We start from the raw sequence: 26897 nt of genomic DNA, 5'->3' as shown, positions 1-26897 counted from the left end.
ATGTAATATGTATATTTTTTTAAAAAAAAGGGGGGGTTAATACCTATTTCTATAAACTATTATAGTGATTCCACTTGAAATAGAAGGGGTGATGGCCTTCTAATCATAAAATACAAACACATTTTACATTTGTTAAGCTGGAATAATGGCTGGAGATTCCACTACAATACTACCGCCATCGCTTATACCATGCTGCCGCTGCGTCGACTAGCTTCACATCGTTGCTCTGGAGCAGATATGCTCTACTCTCCATGCCTCTCCCTCCTTCGATGCAAACCCTGAACACGCGTCCACTCCATCCAAGCTATTGATCACTCTCCAACCTAGCCTACACAACAAAATGTTAAAGAAATAGTTTAAAAAAATACTAAAAAATTAGAACAAAAAAAGAAGGGAAAATGTGGGTGTTTTCATTTATTTGCAACAACAAATTGGTTCTGCAACTTGACTCGAGTAAGATTGCCAAATCCTTGTTTGATTCCGAGCTTGCATCGGAAGAAAAATGGAAAAATTTTGCAGGCTTTAGCAATGAATCATCTGTAAACTTCGACTTAGAAATTGGGAATTATTGCACTTATTTAACTTGCAATAATTGTCTTCACCTTGCACTAGGCTAGGCCTCGTGATTTTAATACTTGTTTTGATTGAACTAAAAGGGTTGGCCTGAAGCAGCGAGGGGCGAGGGACGGCAGCGTGCATGCTGCCTGGGAATCTCCTCTCATTGCCTATGCACCTGAAGGCGGGCGAGAGAATGGCGATGCGATCGCTGCTCTCTCCTTCGCGCCATCCCCTTCTTTACCGTGCTCCTTATCCTCAGCTAAGGCAGTGTCATCGCCGTCTACCACTTCCTCCATCTTCTTCGAGAGCTGTTGAAAGCTTTTTATCGTCATCGTCCTTGCGAGTACCATCATTACTACCAGCATCACTACGGCGTAAGGCTCGCGCACCCTCATCCTTATCTGTAAAGCGTTCCTTAAGAAATCGCCCTCCATCATCATCATCATTGTCGTCGTTGCGTCCGCGGCCGCGTTCATCACGAGTAGCTTCCGCTGCTGCTGATTCGACAAAGACAAGAACTTCCACCAGTCCCACAAATGCAGGCACACATGGGCTTAATTCCAATGCCAAGCCCAAGCAGGATCCTAAGTTTAGTGTTCCTGTTATTCTTGAGGACTCCCTTGATACAACCCCTGAACTGGAGGTAAGCTTTGCATCTGTTCATGCCAAGTTATTGTATGCATCAAGTTGCACTCAAGGCACAATGAGTGGCTGTTTCAAGGCAAAGGGATTCTTGTACAGCAAATAAGAGCTTTTGTCAAGTGATGAGGTGGTTGAGATCATTTTGTGATAGTAAGGAACTGGTTATAGAACTCTTCACTGCTGTAATAATTCGAAATTATCGAGTGGGTTGGTGATGCTTTCAGAGTGTTAGGTTTCACTTTAAGGCAAAACTAATAGATTGTAATATTCAAAGTGGGTTTCCAGCAGCTTAAACATAATTTGCGCGCGAGTGATATATTGTCTCTCAACAGGTATAGTATCATGTGTAAGTTAAGCAATCCTTCTTTCTACAGTGCCATTTTGATGCCAAGCACTCTTAAGAAAAATTAAGACTAAATGCTTAAGGGCGTGCGTGTGCCTGCACTTGCAATTACAATTTGATATCATGCCTTATTTCTCTACATGAGAGGGTGAATGAAGGGGAGGGCTGCCAAGGATGGAAGTGGACAATGTGTAAAGATAAAATTGCGCATCATTGTTCTGGTCAAGATGGTGTCAGAGTTATCACCTCTCTCAGAAAGGCGATTCTTATGTGACTTTGAGTTAGAGCACGAATCCTTCCTGGCTCTCTCTCTCTCTCTCTCTCTCTCTCTCTCTCTCTCTCTCTCTCTCTCTCACTGATTTTCTCTCCTTTGTCTCTTTTTTTGCAAAAGAGATGGGCTTGAATTTTGTGTATGTATGTTCCCAAGGATTGGTATAGAAGCCCATCCCATGAAGCTGTATAGAACGGAATTGGTATCTACAAAGATTGACCACATCAGGGCAAGATAGACCACAAATTCAGGGAATAGTACCATATACGCATACCTGGAGAACTGGTGAAGATGTAGATGTGCAAGACCAAGCCCTCATGAAGGGCATACTTCTGCTGCTCTGGAAGTCTCAATTGAAGTACCACCCCAATGACTATGAATTGTGTAGAAAAGCTTTGGCCATATGCTTGTTAGGGTGTCAGCAGAGTTGGCAGGCACATGGCCGATCAACTTGATAAATCGAGCCTTCCACAATGTCGAGAGGATAATAGCACATGTGGTGGGGAAGAGAAGCTTCCATGGATGCATATCGAAAGTGTGACTAGTAGTGAATACCACATCTGTGTTGCGTCCCGACTTCCTAGCCAAGGTCTCTTAGCAAGAAAACTGGGTCATCACCTTCTCCTTATAAGTAAGGTAAGAGCCAGATCTTTTAGCAAGAAAACCGGGCAGAGTACAGTACTTATCACACAACAAACCATGTGAGCATGAGTGACAACTCACAAACAATCTTGGCGCTTCTCTTCCTCCTTAAGTGAACAACGAATGCAGGTCGTATCTGTTTGCCACCTCTCCGGTCGTTTTGTGGGGGATCTGCTAGTGCGTTGGTATCTCCAAGGGGGGTGTAGCAAATTGCAGGTTGTGTACATCAGAGAGCTGCCCGAGAGCCTTGCTTCATTGCAATGGAGGGCTGCCCATAGTTGGAGGCTGATTTGAAGGAGTTCTCTTGCAGGAGATCCAAGATCAGTGGCTGCCCTTGATTGACAGATGTTTTGCTCTCCGTTGGTGACTTCGTCACCGATTCACCTTTTTGATTGACCCTTTGACTTGGTATCAGAGCTATGGTGTGCTCTAGAGTCGTATGGTGCCCCGTGCGAGTTTGTGGGGCTGATTTTTCATGACAAGGAGAGTACGGCTGGTTGCTGATGTTTTTACCCTCTTGGGGCTGATTTGGTGCTGTTTTGGAGAACCCTCTTCATTTCAATTGGTCCTAGCCGATTCACATGCCCAAGTTCTCTTCAACGAGACGGGTGAATGTTTCTAAAAGTATTATTATATGATGAGGAAGTATCTAGCGAGGTTTTTCGTTGACGGAGCAAAGAGTGAAGAGGAATGTGGAGATTGGTTGTAACCGACTTGGCCAACCAAGAGTGAGATCTTCAACAACACACGAACCGAACTAGACAAAGTTTGACACTTGAACTTCAAAACATGAGAGAAGTCGGCATGAAGCAGAGGGGTTGCGCTTCCAGATGCATTGGCTTCAAAGTCTGGCGCCTCTTTTTGTATTGATAATCACAGAGTATAACTGCCGGGGAGTACTCACAACCGTGCAACCATGCAACCATGCATTGATATGTCAGAGTGGCTCCCAAAGCACACTTACGTAGGTAGGAGGATGTAAAATTAGGGTGCCCCCAAAATCTCTCTGCGCTTAAAACATCAACTCCCAAAAGCTCTGCTAAAAAGTGACGTTCAAAAGCTTTCCCAGGTGGTTGCGATAGCCTACGATTTGCGGCCAAAATCTCGGTGCAATTTACGGTGACATGTCATCAATTGGATTTTTCTCTCTCCTTCCTTGGTTATTGAGCTACCATGTCATCACTTTATGACTTACCCCCCTTGATAGACGAGTAACCGTCCTTGATTACGCCTACAAAACGGACATAGGACATAGCTCGGCAGACATTGACTCTATGCACACATGCGTATGACCGTGCAAATCTTGCACTCGCACAAAGATGTAAGTCAGTGAATATTCATAATCACGTTTATCTTGAATGCAATGTTGTATACATCTCTAGGAGTGATCTTGATTTGATAATAACCACTTTTTAGATCGTTCCGCCGAAACATGAAGAACCCTATAACCTATCAAGTATATTATCGATTTTGGGTGTTGAAACCTTTTCTTGATGGTGATCTTATTAAGATCAGTGTAGTCTATGCACATTCTCCAAGATCCATCTTTCTTTACTGCTAGAATCACTGGTGAGGAGAAAGGTGATGAACTAGGTTGGATTAGACCTTTCCCCAAAAGTTTTTGTCACTAAATTGGCTATTTTCTTATTTTCCATGGAATTTCAATTTAATGAAATTAAGACTATTTACATTTGTGCACATTAGATTTGTTAAGTTGGGAATTGTAGATTTACAAGGTTGAGTGAGCCATCAAGAATGGACATCTTGGATGTTATGTGATTGGCGACATAAAGCATTGCTAAGGATCCGTAAGTTCGGTGGATGTGAGAGCAAGTAGTGGTCATTCTCGATGCATCATGACGGTAGCATCAAACACTCCATGGTTTGAGTAGGAAATTTGAATTGAGGATGAGTTATGCATAGGATGTTAGCACTTGAATGAAGATGGGTTTTGAGTAGCTTTGAGGAAATGCAGTTGCTTTCTGAAAAAGCGAGTTAATTTTTGAGTGCTTTTCTGGAAAGCAGATGCTTTTCCGTAAACGAGTTTGTCCGCATCACATCTGTGCATGAGACTGCATCCAAGGACACGTAGGGTGTGTTTGTGTAAGCATAGTTTTCAGCTCATAAGTTTTTATTGAGTTTTGAACAGGCTCAGACCATTTTTACAAATTGACGAGCGACCCACTTAATAAGTGGGCAGCCATTTGCGATTTAAAAGGGCAAAAGCTAGGTGCCTCCTGCTATTTTGGGCAGATTGGACCCCCTCTCTTAATAGTAACAGATAGCCATTGCCCCTATTTCACCCCCTCCCCTCGTGGGAAAAGTTAGGTGCCTAAATCTACCCGCTATTCTTGCCAGCTTCCGGTGCCTATAAAAGCACCTGTTGGCACCCCTAGTTGCAGATGAGTGTACCAGATACAAGGTTCCCCTGGTGTGATAAGAGCCAAAGGAGATTCTGTTGCGACGGTCTAGCAAGTTCACACGATGAGTTTACGATTGGAACAATAGGTGATGATCTGTGTTGTTAAAGTTTAGGCATCTCACCAGATACAAGGTTCCCTTGGTGTGATAAGAGCTTGAGGAGATTCTGTTGCGACGGTCTAGCAAGTTCACGCGATGAGTTTACGATTGCGAACAATAGGTGATGATCTGTGTTGTTAAAGTTTAGGCATCTCAAGTGAACTACCCAATGTGATCCCATTATTTAGTTTGGCTTTTAGGTATTTATTTTACTTATTTGTCAAAGTCTTGGGTAGGGCAATTTACTGGGATTGCTATGTAAGCAACCCCTTGCCTCCATTGTATACACATTCAGTTATTCATTGCCAAGGTTGATTGGTTCAGGAGACTCTCTCTCTCTCTCTCTCTCTCTCTCTCTCTTTTGTGCTCACTCCCCTTGGTCTCTACGCTTTCGCATCGTCGACTTTGACACGTGTATGAGTTCTACTAGAGTTTGCTACAGTGTTTGTGTTTTGTAGATACTCTTACTTTGAGATATGAACAAGGAGGTTTCGGCCTACGCTCACGAGATTTTGGAAACAGAATGTGAGACGGTTTGCACGGCGGTTGTGCTCTGAGGGCAAACTGGAGCGTTTAGCGAGCCACTTGGGTGATTGCTTGGTCTTTCAGATTTGTGGTGGGACGGTTGCTCTTCCCAGTGCATCCAAGCTATAGTTTTTGTGTTATATATTTTAGATTGATCCCTCGAGACTTTACTGTTCAGGACACACCTACTTCCCTTTTCCTTAGAATGGTATGGAGTTTCGTACAGGTGGATATTGGTCCTTCTTGGACTAGGAACTAGTTACAGTTAGCCATGACATCCTTCAAAGTGGGGAGACAGTCTTCTCGATTCTCCCAGGTTTGGTTCTAGGTTCCATAGGTATATTTTTATTTCGGAGTTACCTACCTTGGGTGGTCTAGCTACACAGGTAGAGATTGTTGGAGAGTCGTGGAAGTTATTCATCGTCCGGGTGTTCTCCCTTCGGAGGGGGATGTGGAGTCAGCTTGGGGGGTGGTTTTCACGGACTACTCTCTTCCAGGCGTTTGGTTCCATGTGCAGAGGACATGATTGTCAGTTTATTTGGTGGCTTTCTGTGCTCTTGGAGCGCTTGGGTGCAGGGTCTCTTGATCTTGCCGTATTAGCTGCAGTCTCAGTATTGATGTTTATCCTTTTCTGTTCGATGTATGTTCTTGATTTACTCTAAGAGTAGGGTGATATTCTCTCGTTCCGTCTCAGGAAGTGTTCCAGACAGAGGAAGATCAATAGCAGTTTTCACTCTTAGTTTGGATGGAGTTCCTTTAGTTATAGTTTGCAATTCACTCATGACAATGGTGTTTGATGCAGTTCTTTGATTCTTCGTCATTAGACAATTGATTTCTTAGTAGACTTGGTTGTTCACTTTCTTTGGACTTCCCATAGCAGCGTGGAGATTCTAGCATGTGGTATGTGAGTGGAGTTGGACTCTTTCCTCGAGGAAGAAGCATTTTAGAGTTGGGAAATAATCCAGGTACTAGTCGATTACGCCTTTACCCTCAGTTTCGATGCTTTCTCATGGAGTGGTTAGTAGTAGTACCTTTTGCAGATGTGCTTGTGCGACTTATGTGTCGGTTGAGTTGAGATTTTGGTTAGAGTTAGGTTTACTTTGAGCGGACTGCATTGTACTTTTTGGACTTCTTTTGAGGGTAGATACTGGATCGTATAATGCATGATTTTTTTTCTATTGCAGAGATTTGTTGCAGATATCCTTGTCCATTAAACTCTCACCTTATAGCTGCAGATTGCTCACTCCAGCTTCCTCGACCGTCTTCCTTTGCAGGAACGGAGAGGGGGTGTAGAGTTTTGACATCTCTCTCGATTCGTCCAGTCGGTTTAGATATCTCCCAAGGACATCTAGTAGGCAATGAGGACTATTTTGTGGCTGTGCCTGGCCGGAGTGAGGTAGTTTTCTCATGTTGGGATTTATTTAGCCACGTTTAGCTCGAGGTTTTGGCTTGGTTCCATGGCCACTAGGCTTCTGCAAGGTGGGAGTATCTTTCCCAGCCTTTCTAGTTTTTCCCATAGTTACCCGGAACGGGAAGTCGTAACACGGGATTGGGAACAACAACAGCCATGAAATGCCATTCCATGTTACGGATACTCACCTCTAAAACACGGAACAGGGATTCGGAACGGGAAGCTAGATTCTGCTAGAATGGGAATGGGGAACGGAGACCTAAAAACGGCCATTCCTTGTAACTATGGTTTTTCCCCATGGCTCTAGAGGGCCTTGGCCCTTGGGTGCCTATTTCACCCTAGTTTCTTCATCGTAGAGTCGTGAGGCTGCCTTCTAGCTGGCCGATCAGCACAATCGTGGATATAAAGGTGTGGGTAGGGGCATAGGGGTAGTATTGTGATGGGAGGGTACCATGTGCCAACTGAAAAGAACAAGTCTGGAATAGGCTTTTAGCACTTCAAAACAACTGAACAAAGAGAGAGAGAGAGAAGATCCACACAATAGACACATAGTGGTAGAGTTCCACTCCCAGATTAGTGGCCCCAAAACCCTGGCGCCCCTTTTGGTGTTTATTTTATATTGCTTGACAAAAGGTACAACCGGTCGGGAGCTTTGCCTCTGCTTTTGCACATGCAAGAATGCAAAAGAGAGCCCCCAAGGCTTGTGTTTAAAGGCCCCTAGCATCCAAATACATGAAAAGCTGAGCCCCCTAAAGGATCCAATACCAAAAGCTGATGCCATGAGACTGTGATAAACACTAATTTTATTTGTTGGTTTTCTTCCCTTCATTTTTATTTAATTTTTGGGACTCTCTTTTTGAAATCACAAATGCATGGACATTGCATGGCCAATGTGAAACGGCCGTTGGCCGAGAGTTTCACCCGTAGGAGTAGCCACGTGATGGTTGGGCTGATCGGGATTCGGCAGTGGAATCTGACTAGTAAAGAAGTGGCTAGGCTTAGTTGAAGTCTTTTAGGCCCCTTGGCAGGACCTTATAAGTTGGTGGGTACTAGGAACCAAATGGGCCAAACTGGACACATGATAGTAGGAGAGCAACCTGTAGGCTAGTACACCATCCAGAAACTCTCAACCCAAGAGGGGGTGCCCAAATATGAGAAGGGAGGCTGAATTTCAGTTTTCTGAGTGGATTTTCAATTTGAAGCTCTAATGGAAAGCTTACCTTGTCTCATGTAGCATGATGATTTGCTCTTGTGCATCTCTCTCTCCCCTTTGCACATATGGTAAATGCCCCACTAGTTGGGGTTCTCAGATGACCATGTATAGTTCTGTGGCTTTTACGCACGTTTGGCAAGGCAAGAGCTTTCTGGACAGGTGGTGCATTAGCTGATTGCTAGTCCTCTATAGGTATGCACAGTTCCATCGCAACAAATTGCAAAAATAGAGAGTTTTCTCGCGTGAAAACTCGTCCAAACTCAGGGGAACTGTCCCATTACGTGCGAGAGCTCCTATGCGTGCCGCGTTTATTTGCAGATTTAGGTTTTTACACCTAAACTGCAAGTAACACCAAGGGACCCTCGGGGAAGCCTTAGGGTGCTTAAACAGGGCTTTGGGCACCTGATGTCACGTGACACATCCAACCCTATGTGTCCGTGGACAAGCTACAGCATGACCAGGGTTCAGTCTGTCAAGTCAATCTAGAATAGGAAGTGATCTGGCACTTTTGTGAGTATGTTCGCAGACCGTGTATGATCAGTCACTTAGATTAGATGCATATCCTCCGGTTGCACACAACATGATCATAAGCATTCCCATCATAATCCATCAAGGGAATTTTCCAGTGCATTAAACCTATTTTTCCTATTTTTGACATTTTTCACTTATTTATTAAGTGACTTTTGTTGGGAAATGAGTAGGGCAATTTGGGTAAGATAATATATAAGCAAACCTAGGCTAGCACTATTTGGCAGAAGAGCAAGGAGAACACAGGCCAAGGGCAGCAGGTTCCCCCTCTCTCTCTCAAGTAAGACTCCCCCTTCTTGGTGGCGATTTCCTCCAGCAAGACCCGCGACCTACACCACACTCCCCGTAGCGTTTTCAGCCATTAGCCTCATCGCCATAGCCTCAGCAGCATAGCGTTTCCAGATCCAGCAAATCAGCGTTTTGACAAGCACAGCCAGCGTTTTTCCACAGCATGGGATCAACGTTTTTGGCAACCTACACCAGCGTTTTTGGCAACCTACACCAGCGTTTTTGGCTTGCCATTTCAGCGTTTGAAGCCGCAGTTTTCAGCCACTCATAGCGCTTCTGGACACGAGTACCACAGTGGTTTTCAGTTGCATTCAGAGTACCAGCAGATGGCGTTTTTGCATCAGCAGATTTCAGCATACCTAGCGTTTTTGGACAACAGTGCAACAGGTTAGGAGAACACTCAGTTTTCAGCCTTAGCATCATCCTCGTCGTCCGCACCGTCGACATCGACATAGCCCATTAGATTTGCATTCAGCCATTGTACCAGATTGTGCAATCATTAGCATAGACCACTCTCGCCGACGAGAGTGGGGCCCTTGGAGGAGGGTTTTACGTCTCTGGTGTCGTATTCTCTTCTCTATCTCTCAAGCTCATGCATTTCCATTCATAGTGTCCATTCACTTTGTTTGTGTCCATTGCACTCTCTCATTAAGGAACGGAGGGCTCTACCTTCCCTAAGAACAAGGAACCTTGAGCACAGTTCGGAGCACTCTCTCATAAAGAACGGAAGGCTCTACCTTCCCTAAGAACAAGGAACCTTGAGCACAGTTCGGAGCACTCATCTTGAGCAAAGTTCAACATTCATTTCGCAGCACCTTACATTGGTATCAGAGCTTTGGCAGTGTTCTGTATCACTCAAGGAAAGAACCACAAGAACCACATAATTTTTTTTTCTTGTTGAGGTCGTACGAACCCAAGTTCACCTGGGCGTGTCGATTCCTAATCGTGTTTTTGAAGAGTGACAGGAAACCCAAGAAAGAAGGGGTTGTTCAGCCTACCCTTGTGCCTCTTTTCACTCATTGAGAGCGGACCGTGCACTTAGCGGCCGGCCAATCGACGTGAGGTGGGAAAAAGCAACCTTGGTGTGAGCGCAAGGCCGCCAAGGGGTGCGTCCGCGGAAAAGAGCAGAACTCGGGTGAAGAGAAGATCCTTCTCTAACACAGATTACAAGCGAAAGCAGAACTTCAAGACCCTCAAGAACCCTAAGAACTAAAGAACCCAAGACCCACGAGAACCCAAGTTCCTCGTGAACTTAAGACCCTAAGATCACAGTGCATGGTCATCACTCGAAGCGGAATGGATACTTCGCATGGAGGTGATGGGCATGAAAGTAGTGAAGAAGAATTTCCTCACCATGGAGGTTTTCCTGACCCTTCCCCTATGCCATCTATGCCCGGGATTGCACCAAATCCTATGGAGGCCTTGGTAAAATCAATGATGGACATGATGGCACAACAAGAAGCGATTCGCATTGCCTTGGAACGCGAGCGTGATGAACGCAAAGAAAGAAAAGCACAAAGAAAGGAGGAAGCTGAAGCAAGGACGAGCGGCCTTGGAGGCCGATTGGGAGGTTCAGCGGGACCTCCGCACGCAAGAATTGGTTCGATAGGTTCTTGCCTCGAAGTCCGAACCAGCCAAAGATGTTGGTAGTTCATAAAGTGGCGCAAGCCGAGATTCGGACTCCAACAACCCAGTCACAGAGAAGATCCAGTTCAATAAGTATGATGGTAAGATGGATGCTACAATTATTCATTCTTGGTTGCATCAATTTAATGCTTATTTTGTGACAACTAAGAAGACAGGAAATAGCATGGTTTTGATGGCAGCTATGTACCTTGCCAGTGATGCCATCAATTGGTACCATGCATGGCAAGAGGCACAGTTAGCCGCGTACCTAGAGGAAGCCGACGAATTCACGCCCTTTTTCTTCAATTGGGTCGATTTCCAAGACAAGCTCAAGGCGCGGTTTATGCCAGCTCAGTATCTCGCACGATTGAAGGACGATTGGCGCGCTCTCAAGCAAAATGGTATGCCAGTTATGTCTTTCTCTAATCGTGTTTTGAAGCTAGGTACCCAATTACGCAAGTCGGATGATGAGCGCAAAGAGGCATTCCTTTATGGATTGGACGAGTATATCAAGTATGATGTCGAGGTGCTCGATCCAATTGATCTCAACAAGGCGGTAGCGATTGCTCTCGCACAGGAGATGAAGCACAACAAGGGAAAGCCTAAGGAAACCAAGACTTCCACAAGTACCTCTTAGACTTTTGAGAACCCGTAGCACGGCAAGAACGGTAAGAACGGTAACTCTTCTTACCATAGTCTCTCAGAAAAGAACTCTCAAAATGAACCTAAGGGTAAGGCTAACACAATTGCTAAACCTAAGCTCACTCCATATGAAAAGGTAGCACAAGGAATTTTAGGAGGATACATCACGTCGGAAGAGCAAAGCACTTATTCTAAGGAAGGTCGTTGTTTTCATTGTCACATTAAGGGTCACATAAAAAGAACATGTCCTAAGCTTGACTCTAATGAATCTAAAGAATCCACAGAACCCACTTCCTCTGTCAATGCAATAAATGACAACACAAGTGTGTCCCAATTTTCTCCTGATTCTCCCATTGATGAGTCTCTCATTAAATGTTATGGTCATATGACGGGGCAGTGTTTTGTTATATTATTTGACCCAGGCAGTATGCATGATGTGATCAGTCCCTCTTGTTGAGAGAGCCCGCCTAGAGGTTAGTGAGAAATCTCCTCTCGAGGTCTCTGGCTTCGCTCCCGGTATGGACTCTCTCATCACGAAAGAGTGCCTTGATGTGTTGTTTACAGTTCAACAAGCTGTTTTCTGTAGAATTTTTTTTGTCTCTCCTCTCTCAGGATGTGATATGATTTTGGGCATTCGATGGTTTCGTGAGCATAACCCTCTCATTGATTGGACGGAAAATACGTTCACTTTCAATGCCAAAAGTGACTCTCCCATTGTCATTCGTGGAGAGCAAGTTGTTCATTCTCCCTCTCTCATTTCTAATGTGCAGGCGAAGATTGAACGGATTCAGGAGAAGGAGACTCCTCAGTCTCTTCTTCTCCAAAGCATGATACACAGGATTGGCATGATGATAAGCATGATGAATTGCATGATAATGATGAGCATGATGATTTGGATGATAAGGACAAGCATGATGATTTGCATGAAGATGATGTGATTGTTCACAAGGATGATGTGTTAGTTGATACTTTCTCTAGTAAAGCTAACCTCACTGCAGATTTGATCAATCACGAAGAACCAATCTTGGCTCTCGAGTTGAGATCCACAGAACCCCCAGAGGAAGATTCGATCAAACACGAAGAACCGATCTTGGCCCTCGAGCTTAGGTCCAAAGAACCTTTACATGAAGTACTATGTGTTCGAATGGTTCGTCAACACGCATTGTACAAGTGTTTCATTTGTGGTCGTTTCCTGTATTTTAGTCAGCGTCTTTATGTGATCCCTTTTCCTAGGCATGACATATTGTACGTTGAGCACGTTTCACTCATGAATGAGCACGGATGTATGCGGATTGTTCATGAAAAGCTAAAAAGTATGCATTCAAGGAAGTCACATTCCATGTCTCTTCCTTGGCACGACACAGTCGTAGAAAGAGCACAAGAAAGATTGAGCATCAAGTATAGGCATGTCCGTTGTGATTTGCCACAGTTGATTGATTTAGATCAGAAACACAAGATTCGATCTCATTGTTTGCGTGTGTGTGGTGAACGGTTTGGCACTCCGTCTGTTTGTTCATCTACATTGCATTCACAGTCTTTGAGGAAGACGAGATTTTTCCCAGTCATTTTACCTGGAATGGGTATGTTCACGTTTTTGTGTTGGAAGTGGTTTCAAGAATTTTCAGCCTCGGAGATTCTTGAAGATGATAGACGCATGACTATGGATAAAAATGAAGAGCCACAAAAGACTCTGTCTCGCTTTCGGCGCGGCCCAAAGAAGCAAGCGTTGCAGACCTTTATGAAGTTCAAGTACCGCACGACCTACACATCAGAGTCGGTCGGCGAAGAGTCCCTTCTAGGATTCCGGATGTTATTGGCGATCTCCCTCGACGCCATACAGCTCGGTATCAGTACCTCACTTTGAAAAGGAGGGGATGTCATGTGACACATCCAACCCTCTGTGTCTGTGAACAAGCTACAGCATGACCAGGGTTCAGGGTTCAGTCAGTCAAGTCAGTCTAGAATAGGAAGTGATCTAGCACTTTTGTGAGTTTGTTTGCAGACCGTGCATGACCAGTCACTTAAATTAGATGCATATCCTCCGGTTGCACACAACATGATCATAAGCATTCCCATCAGAATCCATCAGGGGAATTTTCCAGTGCATTAAACCTATTTTCCCTATTTTTGACATTTTTCACTTATTTATTAAGTGACTTTTGTTGGGAACTGAGTAGGGCAATTTGAGTAAGATAATATATAAGCAAACCTAGGCTAGCACTATTTGGCAGAAGAGCAAAGAGAACACAGGCCAAGGGCAGCAGGTTCCCCTTCTCTCTCTCAAGCAAGACTCCCCCTTCCGGCGATTTCCCCCAGCAAGACCCGCGACCTACACCACACTCCCCGTAGCGTTTTCAGCCATTAGCCTCATCGCCATAGCCTCAGCAACATAGCGTTTTCAGATCCAGCAAATCAGCGTTTTGACAAGCACAGCCAGCGTTTTTCCACAGCATGGGATTAGCGTTTTTGGCAACCTACACCAGCGTTTTTGGCTTGCCATTTCAGCGTTTGAAGCCGCAGTTTTCAGCCACTCATAGCGCTTCTGGACACGAGTACCGCAGTGGTTTTCAGTTGCATTCAGAGTACCAGCAGATGGCGTTTTTGCATCAGCAGATTTCAGCATACCTAGCGTTTTTGGACAGCAGTGCAACAGGTTAGCAGAACACTCAGTTTTCAGCCTTAGCATCATCCTCGTCGTCCACACCGTCGACATCGACATAGCCCATTAGATTTGCATTCAGCCATTGTACCAGATTGTGCAATCAATAGCATAGACCACTCTCGCCGACGAGAGTGGAGCCCTTGGAGGAGGGTTTTACGTCTCTGGTGTCGTATTCTCTTCTCTATCTCTCAAGCTCATGCATTTCCATTCATAGTGTCCATTCACTTTGTTTGTGTCCATTGCACTCTCTCATTAAAGAACGGAGGGCTCTACCTTCCCTAAGAACAAGGAACCTTGAGCACAGTTTGGAGCACTCATCTTGAGCAAAGTTCAACATTCATTTCGCTGCATCCTAACACCTGACTATGACCAAAACAAGAAATTAGAGCATGCTGGAAATGACCTGCAGCTCACCGTATGTGATGAGTTAGTGAGGTGGCAATACCGAACTTATACTTGCTGAGGGGCCTAGAACCCAATTATCAGAAGCTTGAACTCTCGGCGCTGGTTTCTGTTACAATTTGCTGACGTGTCAAGCCATTGAAGAACGGAGCCAAACTGCAGATCTCGGTTGAGGGCCCTAAACCCTAGAAGAAGCAGCAAAAGAAGAATTGTGTGAAGATTGATGACGTGGCAAAGCTGTACGCAGTCTCGCATTTTACGCTGACATGTTGACGTGGCAATTGTACGGACGTCCGGATTTCGCGTTGACTGACTGTTGACGTGGCAGTGTACGGATTTCCGTGTTTTGTGCTGGTAGGTGCTGATGTGGCATTGTACGGATTTTCGTAATTTGTGCTGGCAGCTTTTGGACAAGATGCTTTTGGGCAGTTGCTTTTGAATTTTAAGTTTTTCATGTAATCTGCTTTTCAAAGCCAAAGGCCTTTAAATAAATGCAGAGGGCTCAGTCTCTGGCACGCTTTAGTGAGGTGCAGAGCGCGAGTACCGGCATTGTACTGAGTTCAAGTAATATAAAGAAATACTGAAAGGGGCGCCAAGGTTTGGGGCCAATACTCTCTGGGATGGAATTCCGCCACTCCGTGTCGCGTGTGCTCTCTCTTTCAGTTTTAGTTGTTATTGAAGTTTGTTTAGTCTGTTCTTTTCTATTGGCACGTGGTGCCCATCTTGTGACAGCGGTATCAGAGCATCAGGCGTGTGCTTTTTTGAAAGCATATCGGTCCCACAAAAGAGCAGACAGAGCAAACTAGAGGGTACTGGAATTTTATTTGAAGTATCTTCGGGTCCTGACCCCGGACTCATTAGCCACTTCCACCCTTACTTCATCGCGCATCGGGTGCGCCGCCGTCTTCATCGCTCATGTCTTACAAGGCATAAGCCAAAAAGATCACTTGCAAGAGAAGGATCCAAGATTTGTTTTGAGCTGCTGTTTTTCTCAGATACAGTGCCATACATAGATTGATGTCTATAGCTACCAAGCCGTACACCCCCAAGGACTTGGCAAGCTTTCAAGAAATTTTTTGCCCAAAGCTATATGGTTTGTGGTAGCTTCTGGCAGAGTGGGGTATCCTGCCGATTTGAATTGTTTGACTCTGGTTTTAATACTGGTTTCAATGATTGGTAATTTTTACTCCCGGGTATAGTAGTGAGAAATGATGTTTGAGAATGCTTGTTCATACTCATGGCCCGGACCTTTGTGGTTATTTGCGGGGGGAGTATTGAATGCTTGAAAAGTATTGTTGTTACTCCCGGCCTGGACCTGGATGGTTATGCGGGAGGAGTATAAAGAAGTCTGAACAATGGTTACTCTCAGCACCTCCAAACGATGCAGATTGCGGTATGGGGGGCGTTTGGTTGTAAAAGGCATCTATATCTCCCGGCCCGGACCTTTTTAGGTTATGCGGGAGGAGTGATGAGGGAGTTGTTGAAATATCTCTCGGCCCGGACCTTGTTAGGTTATGCTGGAGGAGTGCTCATCGGCAGCTTTATGTTTCTATGTCTTGTAACATGCATATGTGAGCATTTGTGCTGCATTGTGATGTGGCAACCACTGAATATTCCTAATTGGATGAGATTGCCTGGGTAAGTAATTTTAGTGCATCAAGACACTCGTGGAGGATCAGTGTCGTCTAGGTGTGATGGCTAATTTTACTATACCGGAATATCGAGAGTTCCGATCTGGACGAAAGGAGAAGCAAACTCCTTAACAAAAGAGCCGAAAGGAGAAGCCAACTCTTTAATAGATGGGAGCTATGGAGTGAGATGAAGAAGAAATGAGAAGAGAACGAGGAAAAGAAGATACAAGAGTTCGTTTTTGACCTAAAAAGCTCTAAAAACATGTTTTTGACACTCTTCTAAGTGTCAGAGACCTCTAAAAATCTCTTCAACGGTTGAGAATTTGGATATGCAACATAGGGCAAAGTTGATCCTCTTGACAAGCTCTAATTGACGCGATCTCGACAAGCTCTACGCATTGTCGCGAACGAATTTTGATTCCGACAACTTTTGAAAAATTATGGTTTTCAGCAAAAAATTAGGGTTTCTGCAAAAAATTTCAGCACCTGTGAAATTAATGTTTTGGAAGATCTTGTTATTTGTGTACAGATAACAGGTAATTAGAGCGAGGAACATGCATTTGGAAGCATAGGGGAGCATGGATATGGACATCCACTCTCTTGCAACAAGGTGAGCATGGATATGGAGATCCACTCTCTTGCAACAAGGTGAGCCATCTCCTTGAAATTTTACCTGTTTTGCGGGTGAACTCGAGAATGAGATGGCGAGGAATTTGCATATGAAAGCAACCGGGAGCAACGAATAAAACTGATCACTTTTCGATTGACGATACAAATTTTATTTCTCTTTATGAAATTTGAATGAATATATGATGATGATGAATGATGAATAAAGATTATGATTTTGATTATGATTATGATTATGATCTTGGGTACGTGCGCGCACCACAAGCTCAATCCAATGACCTTTTTTAGGCATTGGCTAAGATCTCGGGTGTGTGATCCACATCCAAGCAAGATCCAACGACCTTTTATAGGTGTTGGCTAAGATACCGATATAAGACAAATTTTCAGACGCACTGAGGTATCTACAACTAGCTTTTCTTTGTGCACAGTCATCATGACACAAGAATGCATGACGGAATGATCAATTGTGAGGTTTTAAGTTGCATAAGTGTTAGAAGTGTGAGCATTTTCTTGCGCCGTGCAATTGAGGACGATCGCTTTGATTTTAGAAGGTGGTATGTGACAAGTTTTAGGGTTAGGGTTTTTGCGTCGAGCTCAAAGACGCATCTGATCCATGCGTTCATTTGGCCAGTCACAGAATCACTCTCCATAGGAAGGTGGTCCATGCCAATCTCTTGGTCAAAGACAGAATCCTCCGTGTCATGAACAATTCTCTCTATGTGGTATTTGCATCCGTGATCATTTGCGTGGCACTAGGACATCCAAGTGACCTTTGGGTCGTGGGCTAACTTGACTATTTTTTGTAAAATTTGGCAAAGGGGCCTAAACCCTAGAGAAAGAATAAGAATTCAATAACTTTTTAATTCAAGATAAGAATCATGAATTTTGTTTTGAAATTCGAATGAATGATGATGATGCATGAAAATGTTGAAAGATGAAATGAGATTCTAGTGCATGGTTCCCATATGAATGAGATGACTAGATATTGTGGTGAGTGCATCAAAAGTTCCGAAGGGATGAGATGGTTATAGAGGGATCTACATGCATCAAGACTTCTGGACGGATGAGATAACTAGATTGAATGATTGAAACAGTGTTCAGTGTGAACTAAGTGTGTGATTTTTGAACTGCATGTTCGGTGAATGTGAAACCGGCTTGTGGGGCGGTAGGCATTGGCTTTCACCCGAAATTCTTTACTTTAGACACACATAGAGAGAGCGTGCAAAGGAAACCTGTGACGGGAATTAACACTCAAGCACACACACACACGGCTCGAAAGCTAGAATGCTCGGAGCAGACGCCTACAACCTATAGGCCTCAAAATTGGCGCCCCTTTCGGTATTTCTTTATTCTTTAACAGATGGAATAAAACCTGTGATTTCCTATGAGCTGCCCCGCATAATCCAGGCTGAGAAACACATGTTCTGGCCCGATTTCGGCAGCATAACTGTTCTAGGACGCTTCACAGTCAGTATCCCCACGCAATAGATGACTTTCCCGACGCACACGGGCACTTTGCAAAACCTGGCGAGAATCTGCAGCACGCTGAATTCTCTGTTTTCTGCCCCGAAAATGCACGAGATCACCTCTATAGCGGTCCCCTCGCGTCCCCGAACCTGTTGGGGGTATTAGGGACCGTTTAGAGCCGAAACCCTAAACCTGCAAAAATACACAGCAGGCTGTAATTCCCTGTTTTGGGCTCCGTTTCGCGTGCGGGTCGCATCTGTAGCAAGTCCTTGAGCTCCCGCACCTGTAGGGCTACTTGCCCTTTGGATCGGACGAGATTTCTCACGTGAAACCTCTCCAAATTCACCTGTACCTGCGGGGGATTAGCCACTAGCTAATCCACTACTTGTGCAAGAGGCTCTTGCCTTGGCAATCGCGCATGAACCCACACAACTGTACATCAGTCAAATGAAAAGCCCTTTGGGGCATCACATAACTTCACGTAGGGGAGAGAGAGAGAGAGCAGTGTGTAGCATGTAGGGCATCACTCATGGCACCACACTGTACATAGAGGGAAAGGAAGCACTCCATGGCTCTTAACCTGTGGCAGTTTGCATAAGGAGGCCTCTCCCAGCTTAAATTTCAGCGCTACCTCTTCCTCTGTGAGGCAAGTGCACAAAAATGTGCCACTTGGCACATTTACAAGCATTTTCCCGTTTTGGGTTTTCCGCCTAAAAATCTCCCGACTGGTTGCTCGGTTGACTTTGCGGCAGAGTTGTAAAATGTTCCCCTAGTCATACCGGAGGTAATGACGCGAACACATTTCATGGCCCAAAATAGCAGTTTCCTAAATTGTAGGAAATGATTCCGTTGGGCTCCCACTGGTCATCTGACCATCTATGCTCATTGGGACCGCATCCAAAAGTGCAACGTGGCCCAACTGTCGGATACTTTCTGTTGGTAGTCCCACCTTGACTTTATGCCTTTATTGAGTTCACTTCCTAGTATCCACCAACTTGCTAAGTGTGACGGGGGGACCTATATGATCTTGCTCTAAGCCTAGACATCCTCTTACTATATGAATTCCAGTGCCGACCACTTCCCGTCTGCGGGTGAAACTACCGTTCACATTGGCCATACAATGTCCGACCGTTTGCTACTTCAAAAAGAGGGTCTCAAAAATAAAACGGAAAGAAACCAACAACTAAGGTTAGCTTGCCACGTCCTCGTGACATAGTTAACAGCTGCCACGTCCCCGTGACATACGCCCCTCTTGGATTCGCAAACGTCCTCGATTGCATACCATAAATAGACATCACTGATGATCTTGTGCTATCAACACTGTTTTATCATCGCAAGTATCCCCAAGAAAGGTGGTAAAGATAGATACAAATGACTTAATGAGACCTTCATACTTTTGTCATTTCCATCTATTACACTGAATTCATATGTACATTTGATGTACTAGCTCTATCATTACCCCTCCTTTGCACACGTTGGGTTGGGGCATAGGTAGGTTGTAACCCAAAGGCTTCAAGGTAAAGCTGCAATACATTTGGTGACTCTGATAGTTCATGCTCTTCCATCCACTTTGCATCCATATGTGGATAGTTCTTGAACTTCACCAAATAACGTCTTGCAACCTGTCCTTTAACTTTTCTGTCCTTATGTGCCAAAACTTGCTCAGGTACTAGGATCTCATCAAGTTCCTCAACTTCTGGCTGATCCTCATCTGGCATATCTTCTGGCACATCACCCACGAAGGGTCTTAGAAGACTCACGTGAAACGCATTATGAATCTTCCATGCATCAAGCAATTTCAGTGTGTAAGCCACATCGCTGATCTTGTCAAGCACTTGAAAAGGCCCATAGTAACGTATATTGAGCTTAGGAAACAACCGTTCCTTGCCCTTCATTTTCTTTTACCGTGCCTTTTCGAACCTTAACAGAATCCAATCACCAGGTGATAATAGCAATTCACGACGGTGACGACCAGCAGCCTTTTTCTGTTTTGTTTGAGTCTTCCCAAGGCAACTTTAATTTTCTTGTACATTCCATCCATGTTCTCAACATATCGATCTGCCTCAAAGATCTTGTCCTTCGTATGCAAAATGGGAGGAACTTTTTTGCCGCCTTCAACAATCTCAAAAGGTGCTTTGCCAGTTCCCGAATGCACCGTATTATTGTACGCATACTCAAGCATAGGCAAATACTGTTCCCACTTGCCCTTATTATCTGACACATAGCATTTCAACAGATTTAAGACAGTAGAATTAGCCTCTTCTGACTGTCCATCAGTTTGTGGATGAAACGAAGACAAGAACTTGAGCGTAGTGCCCATGTTCTCAAACAATCCTCTACAAAACAAACTGGTCGTGCGAGGATCACGATCACTGACAATCGATTGTGGCATACCATGGTACTTACACACATTGTACATGAACAAACGTGCCATCTGATCAGAATTTATCTTCTTCCTGACAGGGATAAAATGGGTCTGCTTGTTGAACCTGCAAATAATGGTCGATATACCATCATTTCCTGTTGGCGTTCTTGGAAGATCAAAGATAAAGTCCATAGCAATGCTTTCCCATGGCTTATCCGGAATCGGCAGTGGTTGTAACAGCACTGGTGCCTTTTGCTTGTCAAACTTGACCTTTTGGCAAATTAAGTATGCTCGCACAAAGGCATCCACATCTCTTCTCAAGGTAGGCCAATAGAAGAATGTCTCTACGCTTAAACTGTTGCATCAATACCACGATGCCCTGCATACGGTGGGACATGACTCTCTTCCATGATGTTATGTCGCAGTGGCCTAGTGACACAAAGTCTGCCATGTATCATCATAAAACCATCTCTGAGGAGGTAGTGCTCATGATGTTGCCCCTCTTGCAATTGTTCAAAGATCCTTGCAAACTCGTCATCAGTAGCATACTGTTCCTTCATGTCATCTAACTCATGATGATAAGGAATTGACATAGCTGAAATTTGTGGCTTTCTTGATAACGCATCAGCCACAACATTCTTCTTGCCTTCCACATGCATAATCTGGAAGTGGAACATGGAAAGAATGTTTGCCCATCGCATATGCTTTTCGGATAACTTTGACTGTGTCAAGAAGTATCGCAAGGTCCGATGATCTGTGTTTGGACAACAAAATCAGCACCCAAGAGGTAGTGCTTCCAGATAGAAAGCGCATGAATCACGGCCAAGAGCTCTTTTTTATAGGCTTGCATCGTCTTCTTTGGCCCTTGCAAAATTCGGCTTTCATAAGCTACTACCCGTCCGTCTTGCATTAGCACTGCTCCGATGCTACTGCCACACGCGTCACACTAGACCACAAATGACTTCCTGAGATCTGGCAAAACAATTACGGGGATCTGAAGTCAACTTTTCCTTTAAGAGACTAAAAGCTGAAATCTCTTTTTGGGTCCATCTGAAAGTGACCTCTTTCTTTTGCAAAGCGTGAAGAGGCGATGCTATCTCTGCAAAATTCCTGATAAACCTTCTATAGTAGGAACACAATCCCAAGAAGCTTCTGACATAGTGCACAGTCTTCAAGTCTAGCCATGTCTTGATAGCTTCGACCTTTGCGGGATCCATTCTAACACCATCCTTTTGAGACTATGTGGCCAAGAAAGTGGATCTCTTCCAGGAAGAATTCACTTTTCTTAGGATTGGCAAGTAACCTGTGTGACTGCGCAGCTCTTTGAACACAATGGTCAAGTGACGCCTATGCTCCTCTTCATTCTTCGAATAGACTATTATGTCACCGAAAAACGTCTCAACAAACTGTTGATGCGAGCGGAAAATCCGGTCCATCATTCTGTTGAATGTGGCAGGAGCATTTGTTAGCCCAAACGGCATCACTAGAAACTCATAAAGACCAAATGTCGTTCTAAACGCAGTCTTGTGCACATCCTTTGGCATTATACAAATCTGATTTTACCCACTCTTAAGGTCTATCTTGCTGAAAATTGGAGCACCCTCTAAACGATCGAGAATATCATCAATTCGAGGAATAGGAAACCTATTCTTGATGGTATTCCTAGTCAACGCACGGTAATCAATACACATGCGCCATGAGCCATCCTTCTTCTGCACTAGGAGCATTGAGGAGCAAAAGGGTGAAGAACTGGGTTGAATCAACCCCTTCTCTAATAACTCCTTAACCTGGCCCATAATATCTTTCTATTGCGTCGCACTAACCCTGTAGGGAGGTCTATTTGGTGGGCTACACCGTGGCAGCAAATCGATCGGATGGTCCTCAGGTCTCTCTGGCGGCAATTGCGACGGTAATGAATGAGAAAAACAGTCACTAAATTTTTGCAAAAATGCTGACCTTTCTTTATCTAACACATATAAATTTGACTGATCACTATCTAAGACATCACATGCAAAAATCAAGTACACAGAAAGATGATTCTTTATTATAGAAGTGATAGCAAAAGCAGATACAATAGGGATTGACTCTCCTTTTAGCTTTACATCCAAGATGTGAGTTTTGCCCCTATGCTGTACAGTGATCTTTTTGTTGTAGGCATCCAAGACTCCATCCAGTCGGAACATCCACGGGATCCCCAACAAGGCGTCACATCCTTCCAGCGGCATGATGTAGAACTCTTCTGTGTCCACATACGAATGAATATGCAGACGCAGCTTTCCAATAATGGGAGTAACACACTCTGAGTGGCATGCCAACCCTGCCTGTGCTAAGTACCCCATCTCTTCAGCTCTGATGTCCAGCTTCATAGCTAACTTTGGTGAGATAAAGTTGGCTTTGGCACCTGGATCAAAGAAGATGAGTGCTGTCTGATCCCTAACTTCACCCCATGTGCTACATAACTCACTGGCATTTGTACTGGGCCTGTCACCCACCATGTCTGGCACCAAACTTGCCGTGGGTTTAGGCTTCTTGCCTTTCTGGTCTTCTTTATCATCTGAGTCAGCTGGCCTTTTCCTTTGTGGACAATTGGTAGCAAGGTGACCGGGCTGCTCGCATATAAAGCATTTATTTTGAGCCATTAGGACCTTCTTTTCCTCGAGCGACTTGCGCACAAAAGGCTTCCTTTTTTGTTTCTTTGCCTGCGCTCCAAAAGTCCGAGCTGAATCCTTGTCTTTGGTGGCCTTTTCTGACCCCTGTGATGCATGAGGAGCCGTTTTCACAAAGGGCTTCTTCGCTGAATTTTTCTTTTGCCGCCCTCCTTTCTCGTTGCTTGGAAACCCACTGTCCTCTCCTTTCAACAGGGCAAGACCAGTGTTTGCAACTTCCATAAGCTAAGTGAGGGTAGCCACTCTATTCTTGGTACAGTAATCTCAAAGCCCTTTAGGCAGCCCACAACAATACTTCTCTATCTGCTCTATCAATGGCACAAAACTGTAGGAGGTCACTGAGAGTAACGCTTTACAAAACCTCCTATTGTACTCCAACAAGCTCTTGCATGTAGCCGAAGTAAGCTGGTGCCAATCTGTCATGACGTCGGCTTCAAATTCATTTGACAGCCAAGCAGACGCAAACATTTGTTTGAAGTAAACCCAAGTGGCGGGTGCCTGTCCTTGCATTAACAATGTCGTCCACCAAGTAAGCGCATTGTCCTTTAAGAAAGTGGCAGCTTTCCCGACTTTCGAGGCCTGTGTAAAATTCCCTCCTGCATAAGCTGTATCAAACTGCTGGAGGAAAGTGTGAGCCTTTTCTTTATCCTCAAAGCCACTGAAAGTACTGAACTTTACAGCTGCACCACCTTCTTTGTAAGCTTTCGGCTTCTCCAGTGCCCCCAAGTTGTCATAAGGAATGGTCTGCAACATGGGCACTGTAGTAGGCATGATCGGCACGTCTTGGCCATTCACATTTTGCGTCAGAGGTGCGATATCTGGCTGCTGTCCAGAAAAACCAGCCATGCCAAAATGACCCTGTGGCACCCCAAACTGGCCCTGGTTGCACTGAAAACCCTGTTGCATGCCGATACTACCATACATGGGGTTTGGCATGATGCCTTGCATACCCCCAAACACTGTTCCTGGCATGTACGACTGACTTCTTGGTGCATAACCAGCCATACTTTGGAACACTGATCCACCCCGAAATACCCAGGATGTACTGTGGGTGGTGGAAAAACTGGGTACATAGCTTGGTATCTAGTTCCCTGTCCATTCAAGACAGCATGCGGGCTTTGAAAGGTGGCGGGCTGAACTGGCATAACCTGTGGAATAGGTGCTCTAGCCACCTGTTCAAGCATAGGAGGAACCTGTTTTGGAGCCCCCGACTCCGCAACATGCGAGTGTTCCCTTTCCTGCCGAGTCACATTAAGTACTTGGGCTTGAGCCTCAACAAGCTCCGTACACGGTGTAAATTGCCTATTTTGCTGTTGCACTGGTGGCGCTTGCAAGAACTCCATAAACCTTGGATTCTGCTCTAGCTGCGAAAAGACATTCACCGCGGCAACTAACTGAGTCCTGAACGCATCATCCTCAAGTTGCCCAGTCATAAGGCCCTGTACTACTGGAGGGACATTCACATTGACAGGAGGTACAGGCTTACGTGGCCGTGAGCTCTCGTCAATCTCGAAAACCATAGGGATTTCCTGTCTGTCCTTTGAAGAGGAACCCTCTTCCATAATGCCCTTCCCATTGTCGGCCATAGTGTAATCCCGCGTTCCTGTTCTCTGTGTCTTTAACCAAAACAACCGAGGCTCACTCTTTGAGGAAAAAGTGAATGATGTCCCGGCAACGGAACCTTGAAACCGGCCCGTGGGGCGGTAGGCGTTAGCTTTCACCCGAAATTCTTTAATTTAGACACACAGAGAGAACGTGCAAAGGAAACCTGTGACGGGAATTAACACTCAAGCACACACACGGCTCGGAAGCTAGAATGCTTGGAGCAGACGTCGACAACCTGTAGGCCACAAAATTGGCGCCCCTTTCGGTATTTCTTTATTGTTTAACATTGGGAATAAAACTTGTGATCTCCTACGAGCTGCCCCGCATAATCTAGGCTGAGAAACACCTGTTCTGGCCCGATTTTGGCAGCATAACTATACTAGGACACTTCACAGTCAGTATCCCCACGCAATAGATGACTTTCCCGATGCATACGGGCACTTTGCAAAACCTGGCGAGAATCTGCAGCATGCTGAATTCTCTGTTTTCTGCCCCGAAAATGCACGAGATCACCTCTACAGCGGTCCCCGGGGGTATTAGGGACCGTTTAGGGCCGAAACCCTAAACCTGCAAAAATACACAGCAGGCTGTAATTCCCTGTTTTTGGCTCCATTTCGCGTGCTGGTCGCATCTGTAGCAAGTCCTCGAGCTCCCGCACCTGTAGGGCTACCTGCCCTTTGAAGCGGACGAGATTTCTCACGTGAAACCTCTCCGAATTCACCTGTACCTGCGGGGGATTAGCCGCTAGCTAATCCAGTACCTGTGCAAGAGGCTCTTGCCTCGGCAATTGTGCAAGAACCCACACAACTGTACATCAGTCAAATGAAAAGCCCTCTTGTGAGGCATCACATAACTGCACGTAGGGGGGGAGAGAGCAGTGTGTAGCGTGCATGGCATCACTCCTGGCACCACACTGTACATAGCGGGAAAGGAAGCACTCCATGGCTCTTAACCTGTGGCAGTTTGCATAATGAGGCCTCTCCCAGCTTAAATTTCAGCGCTAGCTCTTCCTTTGTGAGGCAAGTGCACAAAAATGTGCCACTTGGCGCATTTACAAGCATTTTCCCGTTTTGGGTTTGCCGCCTAAAAATCTCCTGACTGGTTGCTCGGTTGACTTCGCGGCAGAGTTGTAAAATGTTCCCCTAGTCATACCGGAGATAATGACGCGAACACATTTCACGGCCCAAAATAGCAGTTCCCTAAATTTTAGGAAATGATTCCGTTGGGCTCCCACTGGTCATCTGACCATCTATCCTCATTGGGACCGCATCCAAAAGTGCAATGTGACCCAACTGTCGGATACTTTCTGTTGGTAGTCCCACCTTGACTTTATGCCTTTATTGAGTTCACTTCCTAGTGTCCACGAACTTGCTAAGTGCGACGGGGGGACCTATATGATCTTGCTCTGAGCCTAGACATCCTCTTGCTATACGAATTCTAGTGCCTACCACTTCCCGTCTGCAGGTGAACCTACCGTTCACGTTGGCCATACAATGTCCGACCGTTTGCTACTTCAAAAAGAGGGTCTCAAAAATAAAACAAAAATCATTGGAAAGAAACCAACAACTAAGGTTAGCCGTGACATAGTTAACAGCTGCCACGTCCGCGTGACAGAATGTACTTTGTTGTGTACTCTAGTACATAGGTACTTAGAGTCAGTGTCTATTGAACAAAGTTTCTGTGCTATAGCTGTTTTGCAGGTGTAATCGAACGATTACTCTTCTTTTAGAGAGGGATATGTGACGAGTCAGTGCCGTTATCACTGGCCGAGGGGCCTAGAATCCAATTATTAGAAGCTTGAACTCTGGCACTAGTTTTCGTAAATCGCGTTGAGCTGACACGTGGCACTATTGTACAGAATCTTGCTTTTTGCGCTGTTGATGATGATGTGTCATGTTGTACGGTTTTTTGCAAAATTCGTTGGCAGCGTTTGGGAGATTTGAGCACTAGATTTTATTAGTAGATGCTTTTAAGAATAAGTTCTTTGAGATCTGATGCTTTTGAGGCTCTTCTTTTAGCATCCCTTGCACTCTTTATCCTTTGCATCTCAATAAATAAAGAAAAATTGAAAGGGACGTCAATCTTTGGGGCCAATAAGTGTGGGGGTGGAACTCTGCCACTCCACATGTTCCTGTGCGGATTCTCTATTTCTCTGTTATTTTAGTTGTTTTGAAGTACTAAACGTGTTGCCAAGTTGCCGCTTTGTTTGTCTTTCTGTCCATTCAATCGCCGGAGGTGATTACACTGGAAAGCTTCTAAAATG

At 44.9% G+C, this 26897-nt stretch overlaps 1 protein-coding gene across 2 annotated transcripts in view; it reads left to right on the top strand.

The window, feature by feature from the left end:
* Positions 1 to 643: 643 nt before the first annotated feature.
* Positions 644 to 26897, top strand: part of LOC147439399 (endoribonuclease YBEY, chloroplastic-like) — a 97898-nt gene continuing 71644 nt past the window's right edge. Inside the window, exon 1 of one of the 2 annotated variants that reach the window (XM_086485250.1) lies at positions 644 to 1201. In XM_086485250.1, the coding sequence (XP_086341376.1) occupies positions 698 to 1201 (504 nt within the window). In that variant the 5' untranslated portion in view covers positions 644 to 697. The remainder of the gene's footprint in view (positions 1202 to 26897) is intronic. The other variant, XM_086485249.1, reaches the window with a different exon arrangement.

The sequence above is a fragment of the Adiantum capillus-veneris genome, chromosome 16 (assembly GCF_014529385.1).
Source record: "Adiantum capillus-veneris isolate H3 chromosome 16, ASM1452938v2, whole genome shotgun sequence".
Taxonomy (NCBI): Eukaryota; Viridiplantae; Streptophyta; class Polypodiopsida; order Polypodiales; family Pteridaceae; genus Adiantum; species Adiantum capillus-veneris.
Note: the sequence above shows the minus strand (reverse complement) of the source record. Positions and strands in the feature narration are given on the sequence as shown.